At 42.9% G+C, this 13,757-nt stretch overlaps 1 protein-coding gene, 2 non-coding genes and 1 pseudogene across 4 annotated transcripts in view; 3 read left to right on the top strand and 1 right to left on the bottom strand.

Moving 5' to 3' along the window:
* Positions 1-230: 230 nt before the first annotated feature.
* On the bottom strand, positions 231-9,060 carry LOC142426735 (small ribosomal subunit protein uS13-like; annotated as a pseudogene).
* Positions 8,991-9,070, top strand: LOC142427162 (small nucleolar RNA U2-19). Its single transcript, XR_012779976.1, has one exon. It is a non-coding gene; the product is annotated as a small nucleolar RNA U2-19 (small nucleolar RNA).
* Positions 9,071-9,111: 41 nt separating this feature from the next.
* Positions 9,112-9,182, top strand: LOC142427161 (small nucleolar RNA U2-30). Its single transcript, XR_012779975.1, has one exon. It is a non-coding gene; the product is annotated as a small nucleolar RNA U2-30 (small nucleolar RNA).
* A 1,575-nt stretch (positions 9,183-10,757) lies between these two features.
* Positions 10,758-13,757, top strand: part of UBR1 (ubiquitin protein ligase E3 component n-recognin 1) — a 135,784-nt gene continuing 132,784 nt past the window's right edge. Inside the window, exon 1 of one of the 2 annotated variants that reach the window (XM_075531843.1) lies at positions 10,758-10,964. In XM_075531843.1, the coding sequence (XP_075387958.1) occupies positions 10,884-10,964 (81 nt within the window). In that variant the 5' untranslated portion in view covers positions 10,758-10,883. The remainder of the gene's footprint in view (positions 10,965-13,757) is intronic. The other variant, XM_075531844.1, reaches the window with a different exon arrangement.

Here is a 13,757-nt window from a genome sequence, read left to right as displayed (position 1 = left end):
CTCTCAGTTTCAAGTAATAGAAGGCACCTCTACCTGCATTGAGCAAGAAGGATATACCTACTCAAGGAAAGCTAGGTGCTCACTGATTCTCTCTGGGGCTCGTGATAGGTTTGGAAAGCAAACAGGAACCCAAGAATAGCAGAAGACCAGGAAACAGCATTCTCAAACAATGTGTGTGTGTGTGTGTGTGTGTGTGTAGACTATTTACTAACAGACAAGGTTGATAGCCTTTATTTCTTTTTGGACACACCAATGAGTTGGCCACAGCAGCCAGTGGCCTTGGTGTGCTGGCCTGGAACTCGAAGGCCCCAGAAGTGGCACAGCCCTCTGTGGGCCCAGATCTTTCCAGCCGCTCCAGATCTTCACAGAGCTTGTTGTCCAGACCGTTGGCCTGGACCGGGCTGTACTTGCCCCCCTGCACATCTTTCTGTCTATTCAAGAAGTAGTCTGGTATCTTATATTGCCGTGGATTCTGCATGATGGTGATCACCGCTCAACGTCATCTTCGGGGAGCAATCCTGCTCCCTCAGTGAGGTCGCTTTCCTCAACACCACCTGAGCTTATCTTCGCCCCACACCCTTCATGGCAGGGATGGCAAAGGCTCCTTTCCACCACCCATCGATGTTAGTGTTGATGTGCTGGAATTTCTCTGGGATTACTAGAGACAGACAGCGGCAGTGGTGTATAGGTAGGCCTTTGGTGGAAGATCAATTTCTTATTTATTTAGCCAGATCAAAGATTCTGCTTCTAGATACAGCTGGCATCTGTCACTCTCTCAACACCTCCCTATAGATTCAAAGCTTTATTTCAAATTTGCATTCCCTGAAGGGACACTATGAACTACAGATTAGTAAATAAACTCAACTGAGCCTGTGCTTGCTTTGCTTATTAGGTAATCTGCTCCCGGCAAGAATAGACTGAGAAAAAAAAAACACACCAAGACTTTCTATAATAGAAAGACGTCACCTCTCCCCTAATTGAGAAAGTATCATTGATTGCAAGATGGGGAAAAATGTCCTCCACACCTGGCTTGCACTGAACTCTATTAGGCATTGTACTGCACAAAGGCAGGCACTGAGGTAAGGGTATTAGGTGGAATGTCCCATCTTCAAAACCAACACTTGAGTGCTATTAACGTAAATGAGAAAAACAAGTCTTAGATTAATTTGTCTAAGGTTAGACAGCTCTCTTATTGCCATTGAGTCAATTCCAACTCATAGCTATCCTGGAGAACAGGATAGAACTGCCCTGTGTGTTTCTGTCACTCTGTAAGAGAGTAGAAAGCATTACCTTTCTCTCACAGAGCAGCTAGTGATTTTGAACTGCTGACCCTGCAGTTAGCAGTCCAAAGCATAATCCACTATGTCATCTGGGATCCCATAGGTCAGACAGTTAACAATTAGTAAAAGAGAAAATCAAACAGTGAATTTGATTCCAGAGGTTAGGCACATAGCTATTAGTGCCTCCATGAGAAACATAAAATAAAAATGCATATTGTTTAGACTTGCCTGTCAATTGAAAGATCAAAACTGTCCCAAACTCATAAGAAATCACCCTGGTCCTAAATAACTAACAAACCTTGGATTCTTCGCCCATTGTGACCTTCAAAGTATTCTGTGCCTAAAGGAACAATTTATCCTAATGATTATTTTAAAAGACCACATGACCACCAAGGCTACATTTATGACTACATGTTACTTGAGTATTCTTTACCCTAGATTTACAAACTTATATCTTAACTCCACTATCCATTTATCAGTTTGTCATCCTGCGGTGGTGCCCGTGTTCCTGTGAAGGGCCATCCACAGAGACCATGTGAAACGTTATGGATATAGTCAGGTGGGAAAGCACTACAAGAATGACCCGGGAAGAATTACCTCCTCAAGTCAACCTTAGGATGAATGAAGCAAATCTTTCAGGACCTTCCTTTGCTACTGTGGAACAATCAAAATAAGAAGAGCTACAAACATTCTAGAATATGGCATGTGCCAAGTACGCATCTAGGAAATTGGAAGTTTAGAAAAATTAAGTGAAACATAGAAAAATGGATATCCTAGATATTAGTGAGTTGAAATGGACCAATATTGACCACTTTGAAGCAGACAGGCAGATAGCTTACTATTACAGGAAGGACAAAGTCAAGATGCACGAGGTCATATTAATTGTCAAAAAGAACAACTCAAGAGCAATCTTGAAGTACAAGGCTGTTGGTAACAGGATAATATCCATATGCAACCAATAAGGAAGATCAATTAATAACTGTCATTGCTCATATTTACAGGGCTACTAAAGCCAGAGAAAGCAACTGAAGATTTTTACTAGCTTCTGGAGTTTGAAATCAGTCAAACATGCAATTGAGATACATTGATGACTCTCACTCACTAACTCACTCTCACTCTCTCACTAACTCACTCTCTCACTAACTCACTCTCTCACTAACTCACCCTCAAAAAAAAAAAAAAGAAAGAAAGAGATACATTGATAATTACTGGTGATTGGCAAAGAAAAAAATGTTGGAAACAAAGAAAGATCCAAACCCATCATCACTGAGCCATTTCTGAATCAGAGAAACCCTTTATAGGCTTTGCCCATGTTTATAGGAGCACACAGTTTGATTTTTCTCCCATGGAACTGTGAGGGTTTGAACCACTAAACTTGCAGTTAGCAGACCAATGCTTACCTGACAATGCTGCCAGGACGCCTTCAAAGAAAGATGCTGTTAGGTGTCATCAAGGTGGTTCCGACTCATGGCATGGCGACCATGTGTACAACAGAACGAAACGTTGCCCAGTCCTGCACCATCCTCCCAATTGTTCTTATGTTCGAGGTCATTGTTGCAATCACTGTGTCAATCCAGCTTGTCAAAAGTCTTCCTCTCTTTTCACTTCCCCTCTACCGAACATGATGTTCTTTTCCAGGGACTGGTCCCTCCTGCTATCATATCCGAAGTACATGAGATGAACTCTCACTGTCTTTGCTCCAAGGACCACTCTGGCTATACTTCTTCTAAGACAGATTTGTTTGTTCTTTTGGCAATCCATGGTACTCTCCATTTTTGTGGGGTTTTTTGTTTGCCAGCACAATGCTATAATTCAAATGCATCAGTTTTTCTTTGGCTTTCTTTATTTAATGTCCAACTTTTCCATGCATATGAGGCGATTGAAAAATATCAGGGCTTAGGTCAGGTGCACCTTAGTCCTCAATAGTAGCATCCTTGCTTTCCTTTTTTTATTAAATATTTTTATTGGGGCCTCTTATATCTCTTATCACAATCCACACTTTCATCCATTGTGTCAAGCACATTTGCACGTATACTGCCATCATCATTTTCAAAGCATTTTCTTTCTACTTCAGCTCTTGATATCAACTCTTCATTTTCTCCTCTCCCTTCTCCTCCTCCCCTCCTTCATGAACCCTTGATAAGTTATAGATTATTATTTTCATATCTTACATCACCTCTGTCGCCCTTCACCCACTTTTCCATTGTTCATTCCCCATCCTTGCTTTTCAACACTTTAAAGAAATCTTTTATTTTTCTCTCTGCAAACAATTTTTATTTAAATGAGTTTAAATACATTACATAATATTAAAACTGAGGAGGAGGAGGAAACCAGATGTTATGCTATTAAGTTGCAAGTGATACAGCTAGCTCCATCAGTTTGAAATTTGTTCTCTTGTCAAAAGTTTAACTCTGCTAGATGATTGGCCTCACATGCTAGTGATCTCTGGACACCCCTTAGCTAGGGTATGTATGTCTGGTCAAAATGAACCAAGACCTTGGTGACAAAGCCAGAGCCCTATCACCTTACTGGAGGGAAGGGGGTGATCTCCTAAGGTGTGCCCCCTGTCAGGTTGGCCGCAACACCAGGGGATCTTCCTCTTGCTACCAAAGCATCCCTCTAGCCACTACATCTGCCTTATCCCTTACTCCCCATGGGGGGCTGTCCAGGTGGTGGATGCCATTTTCTTAGGGTAGGGGAGTTTCTAGCCAAACATAGCCCTCCAAGAACTTGGAGCGTCAAGCTTGACTGAAACATGTTGCTATTGTTTTGTTGACTTCTGTTTCAAGGAGGGACCTCAAGACTAGACACCATGGCTCTTTTCAGTTTATTGCATGAAGGAGTTACACTAGTCCTAGTTAAAAGTGGACCCAAGTGGTTACATCATACAAGCTGTGAGGTTTTAAACCTGTGACAAGAGACAGGGGGAATTTATCTACTCAAGGAAATCCTCACTTAAGCATCTGTGAGCCACAAGCACTTAAACCCATGAACCTTCAGCTGGTTGTCCTTAGCCCGTCCAATCCCTGCAAGGTACTGGCCTATGTTCTTGCACTGATCACCCAGTAGTTTAATCACTTCTCCAGATTCTGGATGCTCACAGTAAGTACCAATTGCTGGCAAATTTCTTCATAAACACTTTCACTAGTTTCTTTTTGTTGTAATCATCAGCAATTCCTTGGACAGTGGTAAGAGTATTCCTGCCGTTGCGCTGTTGAATATAATCCTCGGTCCAAGCAGGCAGCAGGTCATCACCCTTACTTGCGTCAGCAAAGGGGTCGAAAGAGTGGAGGTTCTGGATAGTGGACGCACGATACAATTCCTTTTCCTCGGTGGAAACGGCCTGTGGAAGGTGGCTGCAGGAGAAGGCAGGCAGGGGGTGGATGGAGCTTGGGAAGCGAGGGGGCTTGAGGGGGAGGCTGCTGAGTCCTCAGCAGTGGCTCAGTGACTGGGGCCCACTTTAAAGAAGTCTTGTCCAATAGATTTACCCAATAAAATGTGCCTTTTGATCTCGTGACTGATGCTTCCATGAAGCATTGATTGTGGATCCAAGCAGGAAAAAATCCTTGACAACTTCAATCTTTTCTTCATTTATCATGATGCTACCTATTATTTCAGTTGTGAGGATTTTGGTTTGCTTTACATTGAGTTGTAACCCATACTGAAGGCTGTATCCCATCAGTAAGTGCTTCAAGGCCTCCTCACTTTCATCAAGCAAGGTTGTGTCATTTGTGTACTGAAGGCTAATAAGCCTCCCTCAAATCTTGATGTCAGGGTCTTCTTCATATAATCTAGTATCTCTGATTATTTGCTCAGATTGAATAAGGATGGTGAGAAGATAAAATCCTGATGCACACCTTATCTGATTTTTAAATCATGAAGAATTCCCTTGTTATAGTCCCACAACTGCCTCTTGATCCATGTACAGCTCTGCTTGAACACAATTGTTTAAGAATTCCCATTATTTTTAATGTTATCTATTTTTTAATAAGCTACACAGTCGAATGCCTTTGCATAATCAGTAAAACACATATTTCTGTAAAGTAAACATCTTCCTGGTGTTCTCTGTGTTCAACCAAGATCTACTTGACATCAGCAATGATATCCCTTGTTCCATATCCTCTTCTGAATCAGGCCTGAATATCTAGCAGCTGTTTGCCAAGGTACTGCCACAAGCATTGTTGAATGTTTGCAAATTTTTACTTGCATGTGATATCACTGATACTGTTCAATAATTTGTCTTCTGTTGGGTCACCTTTCTTTGGAGCGGGTACAATTATGGATCTTTTCCAGTCAACTGACAAGGTACAATAACTGTCTTCCAAATTTCTTGGCATAGGTGAGTGAGGGCTTCTAGTGCTTCATCAGCTTCCTGAACCATTTCAGTTGGTGTGCTGCGGTCAATTGCTGGAACCTTGTTTTTGGCTAATGCCTTCAATGCAGCTTGGATTCCTTCCTGCAGTACCATTGGTTCTTGCTCATATGCTACCTTTGGAAATGACTGAATGTTGGCTAGTTCTTTTTGATACAGTGACTGTGCATTCTTTCCATCTTTTTTTGGTACTTCCTGAATTGTTCAATTTTTTTGTCCATAAAATCTTTCAATATTGTAACTTGAGGCCTGGACTTTTTCTTTAGTATTTTCATTTTAAGAAATGCAGAGCACATTCTTCCCTTTTGGTTTTCTTTCTTTTTTTTATTAGGGGCTCATACAACTCTTATCATAGTCCATACATGGATCGATTGTGTAAAGCACATTTGTACATTCATTGCCCTCATCATTCTCAAAACATTTGCTCTCCACTTAAGCCCTAGGCATCAGGTCCTCATTTTCCCCCTTCCTTCATACTCCCCCCTCCCTCATGAACTCTTGATAATTTATAAATTATTATTTAGTCATATCTTGCCCTGTCCGACGTCTCTCTTCATCCACTTTTCTGTTGTCTGTCCCCCAGGGAGGAGGTCACATGCAGATCCTTGTAATCGGTTCCCCCTTTCCAACCCACCCTTCCTCTACCCTCCCAGTATCACCACTCACACCACTGTCATGAAGGGATCATCCGCCTTGGATTCCCTGTGTTTCCAGTTCCTATTTGTACCAGTGTATATCCTCTGGTCTAGCCAGACTTGCAAGGTAGAATTGGGATCATGATGTGGGCGGCGGGGGGAGGAAACATTTAGTAACTAGGGGAAAGTTGTATTTTTCATTGTTGCTACATCGCACCCTGAAGGGCTCATTTCCTCCCCAGACCCTTCTGTAAGGGGGTGTCCAGTGGCCTACAGATGGGCGTTGGATTTCCACTCCACACTCCCCACCTCCCTTTTGGTTTTCTGATAGGTCTTTGCACTGTCTCTGTCTCACTGCCAGCAAGTTAATGCGGAATCATTGCAACAGTAACCCTATAGGACAGGGTAGAACTGTCTGTACTTTTCTAAGCCTGTACTCTCTCCCCCCCCCCCCCCGCCTTTTTTGGTAACTCTTTACAGGAGTAGAAAGCCCCAGCTTTCTCTTGCAGAGTGCTGGTGGTTTCAAACTGCTAACCTTGTCATTACAGCCCAACTTGTAACCACTATACTACCAGACCTTTTCACATTTCATTAGATTTTACTTTTTCTCCTGGAGCTGCCCTTTGACATTTTCTATTCAGTTCTTTTACTTCATTTCTTCCATTTGCCTCAGCTACTCTTAGATTAAAAGCTAGTGTCAGAGTCTCTTCTGACGTTTCTTTTCAATGACCTTTTGCTTTCATTCATGTATGATGTTTTTGATATCCACCCACAGCTCATCAGCTCTTATTACTGTTCAATGCATCAAATCTGTTCTTGAAATAATCTCAAAATTCAAGTGAACTATCTTGAGGTTATATTTTGGCTTTTGTGGACTTGTTTTGTCTTTAGCTTCAACTTGAACTTAACATATACACAGTTGATGATCTGTTCCATATGTGGACCCTGGCTTTGTTTAAGCTACTGATAATGAGCTTCTCCATGGTCTCTTCCCACAGATGTAATCAATTTGATTTCTGTGTATTCTATCTGGAAAAATCTTTGAGTATAGTCACCATTTGTGTTGTTGAAAAATAGGTATTTTCAATGAAGAAGTCATCGGTCTTACAAAATTCAATCTTATGATTTCCAGTTTTGTTCTTATCAATAAGGCCATATTTTCCAACCACTGTTCCTTCCTGTTTCCAACTTTTGCATTCCAATCACCAGTGATTATCAATGCATCTGAATTGCATGTTTGATCAATTTCAGAGTGAAGAAGTTGGTAGAATTTTTCAATTTCTTCATCACTGGCTTTAGTGGTGTGTAAATTTGAATAATAATTGTATTGACATATTTGCATAGCTATTATTACAGAAAACATTGTACTTTAAGATATATCTTGAAATGTTCTTTCTGGTGATGTGTGTGACACCCTCACCCTTGAATTTGTCATTTGCAACATAGTAAACTATGTTAAATTCATTAACTAGGGGATTGTTGAGTTGGAATTGACTCCAGGGCAGCACAAGGGGAATGAGAAAATAAAAATAGAAAGTGGTGAGGTAGTGCCAGAGAATCACAGGAGCATAGAAATGAAAAGCCCACTATAATTTTTAGGGCATTTTTTTCAAAAAGTGAACCAATACTTATTATGGATTGTAAAATCAATTTAATGATGTTTGACCATCATTTTGTTTTTATTGCAGAAATTCAAGGGGGTACCCCTCAAAACACTGGTATTTTTTTCAAAGCTAAGTATTTCGCTTTTTTTACACAACAATCTTTTTTTTTTTTTTTAAGCCCTGGCTATGCAAGGCTTCCCCAAATTTGGTTGTTGTTTTGTGCCATTTATAACTCAAAACAGCTCCATGTCCAGGACGCCCTTGGTAAAGGACCAGAGACTAGTACATTCTGGAAAGGAACCAGAGTATAACACAACAATCTTATCCCCTTCAAAGTACTCTCCATTACACTTAATACAATTGTCAAATCTGCAATTACATTCTTGGAAACATTTTTCAAACTCATCTGTTTGGATGGCTGAGAGCACCTCCCTCGTTTGTTTGTTTTTCTTCCTCTCTTCTACGTCATCAAATCGCTGTCCTTTCATGTCCCTCTTCATTCACGGAAACAAAAAAGTCACAGGGAGTGACGTCAGGTGAGTCAGGTGTGCGGAGCAAGAGAAGCATGTTTTTTTGCCAAAAAAACCCAACGGCACACTGAGATGGCTGCATGAGCAAGTGCATTGTTGAGGGGGCACAAGTCCCCGGTGTGCCACAAATCAGGCCATTTTTGTGCCACACTGTTGTGTAATCTTTTCAGAACCTCTAAATAGAAAGATTAACAGTGTGACCTGGTGGAATGAACTCCAAATGCACTATCCCCCTCACATCAAAAAACAAATGAGCATCATCTTGATCTCTGATTTCACTTGATGAGCTTTTTTTGGGTGTGGTGACGTTGGGGTCTTCCACTGGTTTGATTGGTGTTTGCCTTTGGGGTCGTAAGAATAGCACCATGTCTCCTCACCAGTAATGACCTTGGGAAAAAAGTCTGGGTCTCTTCAGAGCTGTTCTTTTGAAGCACAGCATGTTTCCACCTGGCGCTCTTTTTCCTGATCAGTCAAAACTGGAGGCACAAATTTCGCATCAACCCTTCTCATTCCAAAATCTTCCCTTAAAATTCACTGAACTTTCTCTGAGATCTGCGCTTACTGAAGTGGATCAATGATGAAAATAGCCAAATCTGAGTATCCGAGGACCTTCCGGTCTACCTGATGCATGATCTTCATCGTTCTGGGAAGCAGTAGTATAAAAGTGTGTGTGTGAAGGCTAATCAGTCTAAGCAATGATGAGAAAGTTTTACTACTGACCTGGATAACCCTGAAGGTTTTCTACACTTGACCTGAGCTCAAAAAAAAAAAAAAAGCAAAAAAACCTTCACTGAACTGAGCTCCAAGATAGTCCAGAGAACTCCCCCATCTCTTCAATGGTCCATCGTTGGTGTTCAATCAGAAGTGCACCGATTTTGTTGACATTTTAATCTGTTCAGAAAGTTGACCGACATCCAGAATGAGGTGTCATCAGTAGACATTGCACCTTTTTTTTGAAACGAGAAAAACACTCGTACACTTGAGTTTTTCCCATAGTGCTGTCCTTGTAAGATATGTTTGTCACAACAGTTTCTGCAGCATTTTTCCCAAGCAGGAAACAAAATTTCACAGTCACATACTATTCTCTTAAATCGGCCATCACAAAAAAAGCAAGGTTTGAGTGAAATTGCTTCTACGAAAAAATTCTCTGTGACCAGAAACTTCCCAGGTGACACCACTGGGTGCACTAACTTAGAGTGAGTAGTGGGAAAAATGGTGTCACTTGGGTTGAGAAAAGTTTAGTGTTGGCTACTATTTCACGGCAACTAACAACATAGGCATGAAAATTGTTCCAGGTATACGTCCATCCTTTTATTTTTTCATATGTATATAATTTTATGTGTACTGCAATAAAATGTAAAATGAATCTTGTGGCTCTTGAGTGTGTGTGTGTGAAATACACGATTTTATACCCAGTGTACTTTCTTTGAGCACAAAACATCCATGTAGAAAGACCTACAGAAAATCAGAGCATCTGTGTAGAAAAACCTACAGATCAGCCTGGACCACAGCACTTGGAAGATCATTAATGATAAGACTTGTTACTTTTCCTTTTCCCTCCAGAGTATTAAGAGCTGTATTATGCTTTTCCTCTTCCTTAAAAAGTACTTTCAAATTAATTGTTCTGGAAACAAATTTTTAAAAGGAAGCTCAAGTTGCTCTTGACTACCTTCCTTTTCCAATCCTAGATCTATTGTTAGTTTGGTCACTTTCCTTAGACACCCCCCCCTTTTTTTGGGGGGGGGTAGTAAATGCAAAAAGTGCAAATATATTGTCAGTGGCAAGTTGGTCCTTGCCGCCGCTTCATTTGTCCCGAGCATCTCCTTCCCTTGCTTTCTTGTGATGTACCAAAGCGGATGTACCATAGTTTAATTTGTCTTCCTTCTTGTGATGATGCGCTTGCCGGTGTTTACGTTTTTGTTGTTTTGCTGCTACGGTCCCCTTCTCCTCCCGACAGCCGGAGCCTGCGTGTTCCCGGGCGCGGCGGGGGGTGGGTGTGGACGGGCTAGATTCCTACAGGTCCAGTGCTTTCCCGTTCTGTAAGCTCCTCCACGTCGGGCGACAAAACGCACCCAGGCTGACGGCGGCCCAGGACGCGGTTTCTCACTTTGGGCGGTTTGTTCTGTTTCCTAATGGACGCTGGTTTTGTCCTTTCCTTCACAGATTCACCGAAATGAGAGACTCACTCCGCAGCCGCCAAGCAGCCGACTAAGCCGTTAAGCGGGAAGGAGGAGGCGGAGTGGGGAGGGGGGGGGGGGAGGAGAAACCAGTTCTCCAGGCCTTCCCGACAGGTCGTGACGCTAGCTTCCGGGAAGCGGACCGGAAGCCGCTCTTGGGTTCTGCGTCAGACCCGACTTCAGGGGCCGTCGTAAAAGTGTCGCTCCTCCGTCGGCCGGCCTGGCCACAGGTTTCCGCTAGCTCCGGCCGGGGGTCGGCCACCGCGGGCATCAGTTCCCCTCAAGATGGCGGACGAGGAGGCTGGGGGCCTGGAGAGGATGGAAGTCAGCACCGAGTTGCCTCAGAGCCCTCAGCGACTGGCATCTGTGAGTCCTCGTTGGCCAGTTCCTTTTGTCCGCTCCCCACACCTCGCCGCGGCTCTCTGGGGGAGCTTGTGGGGGGGCTTCGCCCCTTGCGGCGGGGTTCTGCGGGGAGAAGTCGTCTGGGTTGATCTGGAAGGCACCTGCGGAATCAAAAGTTAGTCCGCGCTCACATTCCTGCAGACCAAACCCGCGAAGTAGAATGGCCTCGCCGTTGACTGGTCGCGACTAGCTCCAGCTTGTGTCCGTTCCCGCGGAGAAAGAGCCGGTGATGCTGTTAGGGCGGCGGTTGGGTGTTGGGGGGCCGAGGCGGGGTTGAGCCCTTTTCGGGCCAGATGCACGCTTGGCTCGCCTGGTCCTGGAGCCCGGGACGCCGCACCTGGTGGCGTAGTGCATCCCTCACTGGGAGAGGCCCGGGAGTGCCGCGCCTGTCAACTGATGGCTAGACGTGGGGTCTTGGGGGCGGGGGGTGGGGGGAAGGTCGTGTTTTGAGAACCCCAGGCATACCCGGCACGGAGAGACCCGGCCGGCCGTGGCTGCTTTTTAAAGAGATTCGCAGACATTTCAAGTTAGAACAGCATCATCCCTTAGTATCGGGGTCGTAAGCTTCTGTCCTGGCACTCTGAGATAGCAAATCTGAGTCAAGACGTCCTCTGGTTACTAGGAAAGAGGTGGCCTGGGAGGATCAGAGGGAGGGAGCAATGGTGGGGAATGTTCTAGAAGCCCCAGACAGCTAGTTGGGGAAGAGTCAAAGGAAATATACAAATATTGATTATTGCATGATGATAGGAGTATTACCAGGTCCTTTTTATTGCTCCAGGTTAACAAGTATATAGGCGGTGTACCTCTTTTTTGAAGGTGGTGGTTGGGTTTGTTTTTTTGCTTGTAATTTTAGTGAGGCATGTTTGAAGTGTTTCAACCTTACACATGCTTCGGCATTGTTTTATGAGAGAATAGCATGGACTACGGAAATGAGTCAACCCCAGTGACTGGAGCAAATGGCTGGGAGTTAGAAACCAGCTCGGGAGACAGCTGTAATAAGGGTTTAGCCATGAACTAAAGCAGTGTCTTGCTTTCAGCCATTGGCTATCCCGACAAGCAGTTGAATCTCACATCAGGTGTGGTAAGGAAGAAGAGGAAACATTCTGTTTGAGGTGATAATTAAAGAGAAGAAACATCTGGTCTTACTCGGAGTTTGTACTTTTCAAATCTCTGGTGCAGAAACTGCACTTTGCTCAGAAGGATTATTATAGTTTGATATTGCACAAGACAACTAATATTTAGTGAGCACTTTGATAGAGTAATTCCTTCCAGGTAGTACAGTGAAACTTCGTCAAACTGGGCTCCACTGAGTTGGGACTGAAGGTAGTGGTACAGGAATTGGGCGCTAGCATTCATGTGGCAAACACTTTCCTTCCAGAAATATTGTTAGATTTCTCTGGGTGAGGTTTTTGGTTTTGTAGATGCAAAAAGAAGTATAACACAGCCCTAGGAAACTCACCGCCTGTTAACACAGATAAGACAAGTACTCAAATAATTTTTGTAAGATAGTGCCTTGTAAGTGGGCAAGGGCCTGTGACTTTTAACCTTTTATTTTTTTTGGCATGCATCTTTCTATATAATTACTTTGCAGTGACTTACTTGGTAAGCTGAAACTGGTAAGCAAAGCCAAACCAGAATTCTGGAAAAATTGGGGGGGGGGATTTAAAGATATTACTGACATAATTGGAAAACCTGACTACTCTGCTCAGAAAGGGGAATTCTAGCATTGAGACCAGGAAGGCATCAGGTTTGTGTTGTGGTAGAATCAAGTTAGGTGCATTTCATTTTGTGACAGTGGAATCAGGTTAGTTGCATTGCATCTCTTCTAAGGCTAATTGAGGATCTCAGAGATTACTCGACTTCACTTTTCTTTATGAAGTGCATTCCCTCATTGAGGTACTAGCCTCCCACTTTTCTTGGTCCTGGCTGTCAAGAAAAACAAGCTTAAAAAATTCTTTTCTATTTGAATTTGAGTTATTTTTACTTTAAGTTACCATTGCGAAGCAAAGGAATATAAAAATAGTAAGTATAGGTGAGAAATCGTACCAAGGCACAAGTGTGGTACTTGGTTATAGTTTCTAATTTCTTTACATTAAATTTTGTTCTTAGACATAATGTAACTTTTCTGTCATACTGCTATAGCAAGCTTGAAGGGCTCTTTTATTTTTTAACAATACCTAACGTGCATTTAAGGTGAAATAGTACATCTAAATTATTGGGCATTTATAAAAGCCATTGTTTATTCTCTACATCTGAGATTCAAGAATTTGCTTTTTTACTTCATTCTTAAGTCTTGGATTGTGGGCCTCACTTTGAGCAACAATTAGCCAAACATTTGGAATTCATCAGTGCAGAGGTGAGGTTGTGGAGGTGGGTGGATAAAGTCTTAAAATAAGAGAGAGAGAAGTAATGAAGAGAAAAGAATGGGCAAATGAACAGGGATGATTGAATGGGTAGGAGATGGAGGCAAAAGAACCAGGGAAGAACCTGGAGGGAAAAAAAGGAGCAGCCACGTAGTCCAGGGATGACAGTAGTGTAGTGTCGTAGAGTAATTTCTAGGTGAAGTTGGTTTATTGGGTTCAGCATGATGAGCCATGTTGAAGCTTTGGGAATCCAGAGGGTAGTGGAGTAGTCTGCCAGAACATCTGCCCTTGGCTAGATTTTCTTCTTTTCTTCCGTCTCTGAAGATACTTCCTGATATGGTATTGAATTCTTTTCTTAACTTCATCTACACCCTCTGCTTTGGTGAGTTCATCC

This window comes from Tenrec ecaudatus, chromosome 14 (genome assembly GCF_050624435.1).
Source record: "Tenrec ecaudatus isolate mTenEca1 chromosome 14, mTenEca1.hap1, whole genome shotgun sequence".
Lineage (NCBI taxonomy): Eukaryota > Metazoa > Chordata > Mammalia > Afrosoricida > Tenrecidae > Tenrec > Tenrec ecaudatus.
The sequence above is the reverse complement of the archived record's forward strand: the minus strand, read 5'-3'. Positions and strand labels throughout refer to the sequence as shown.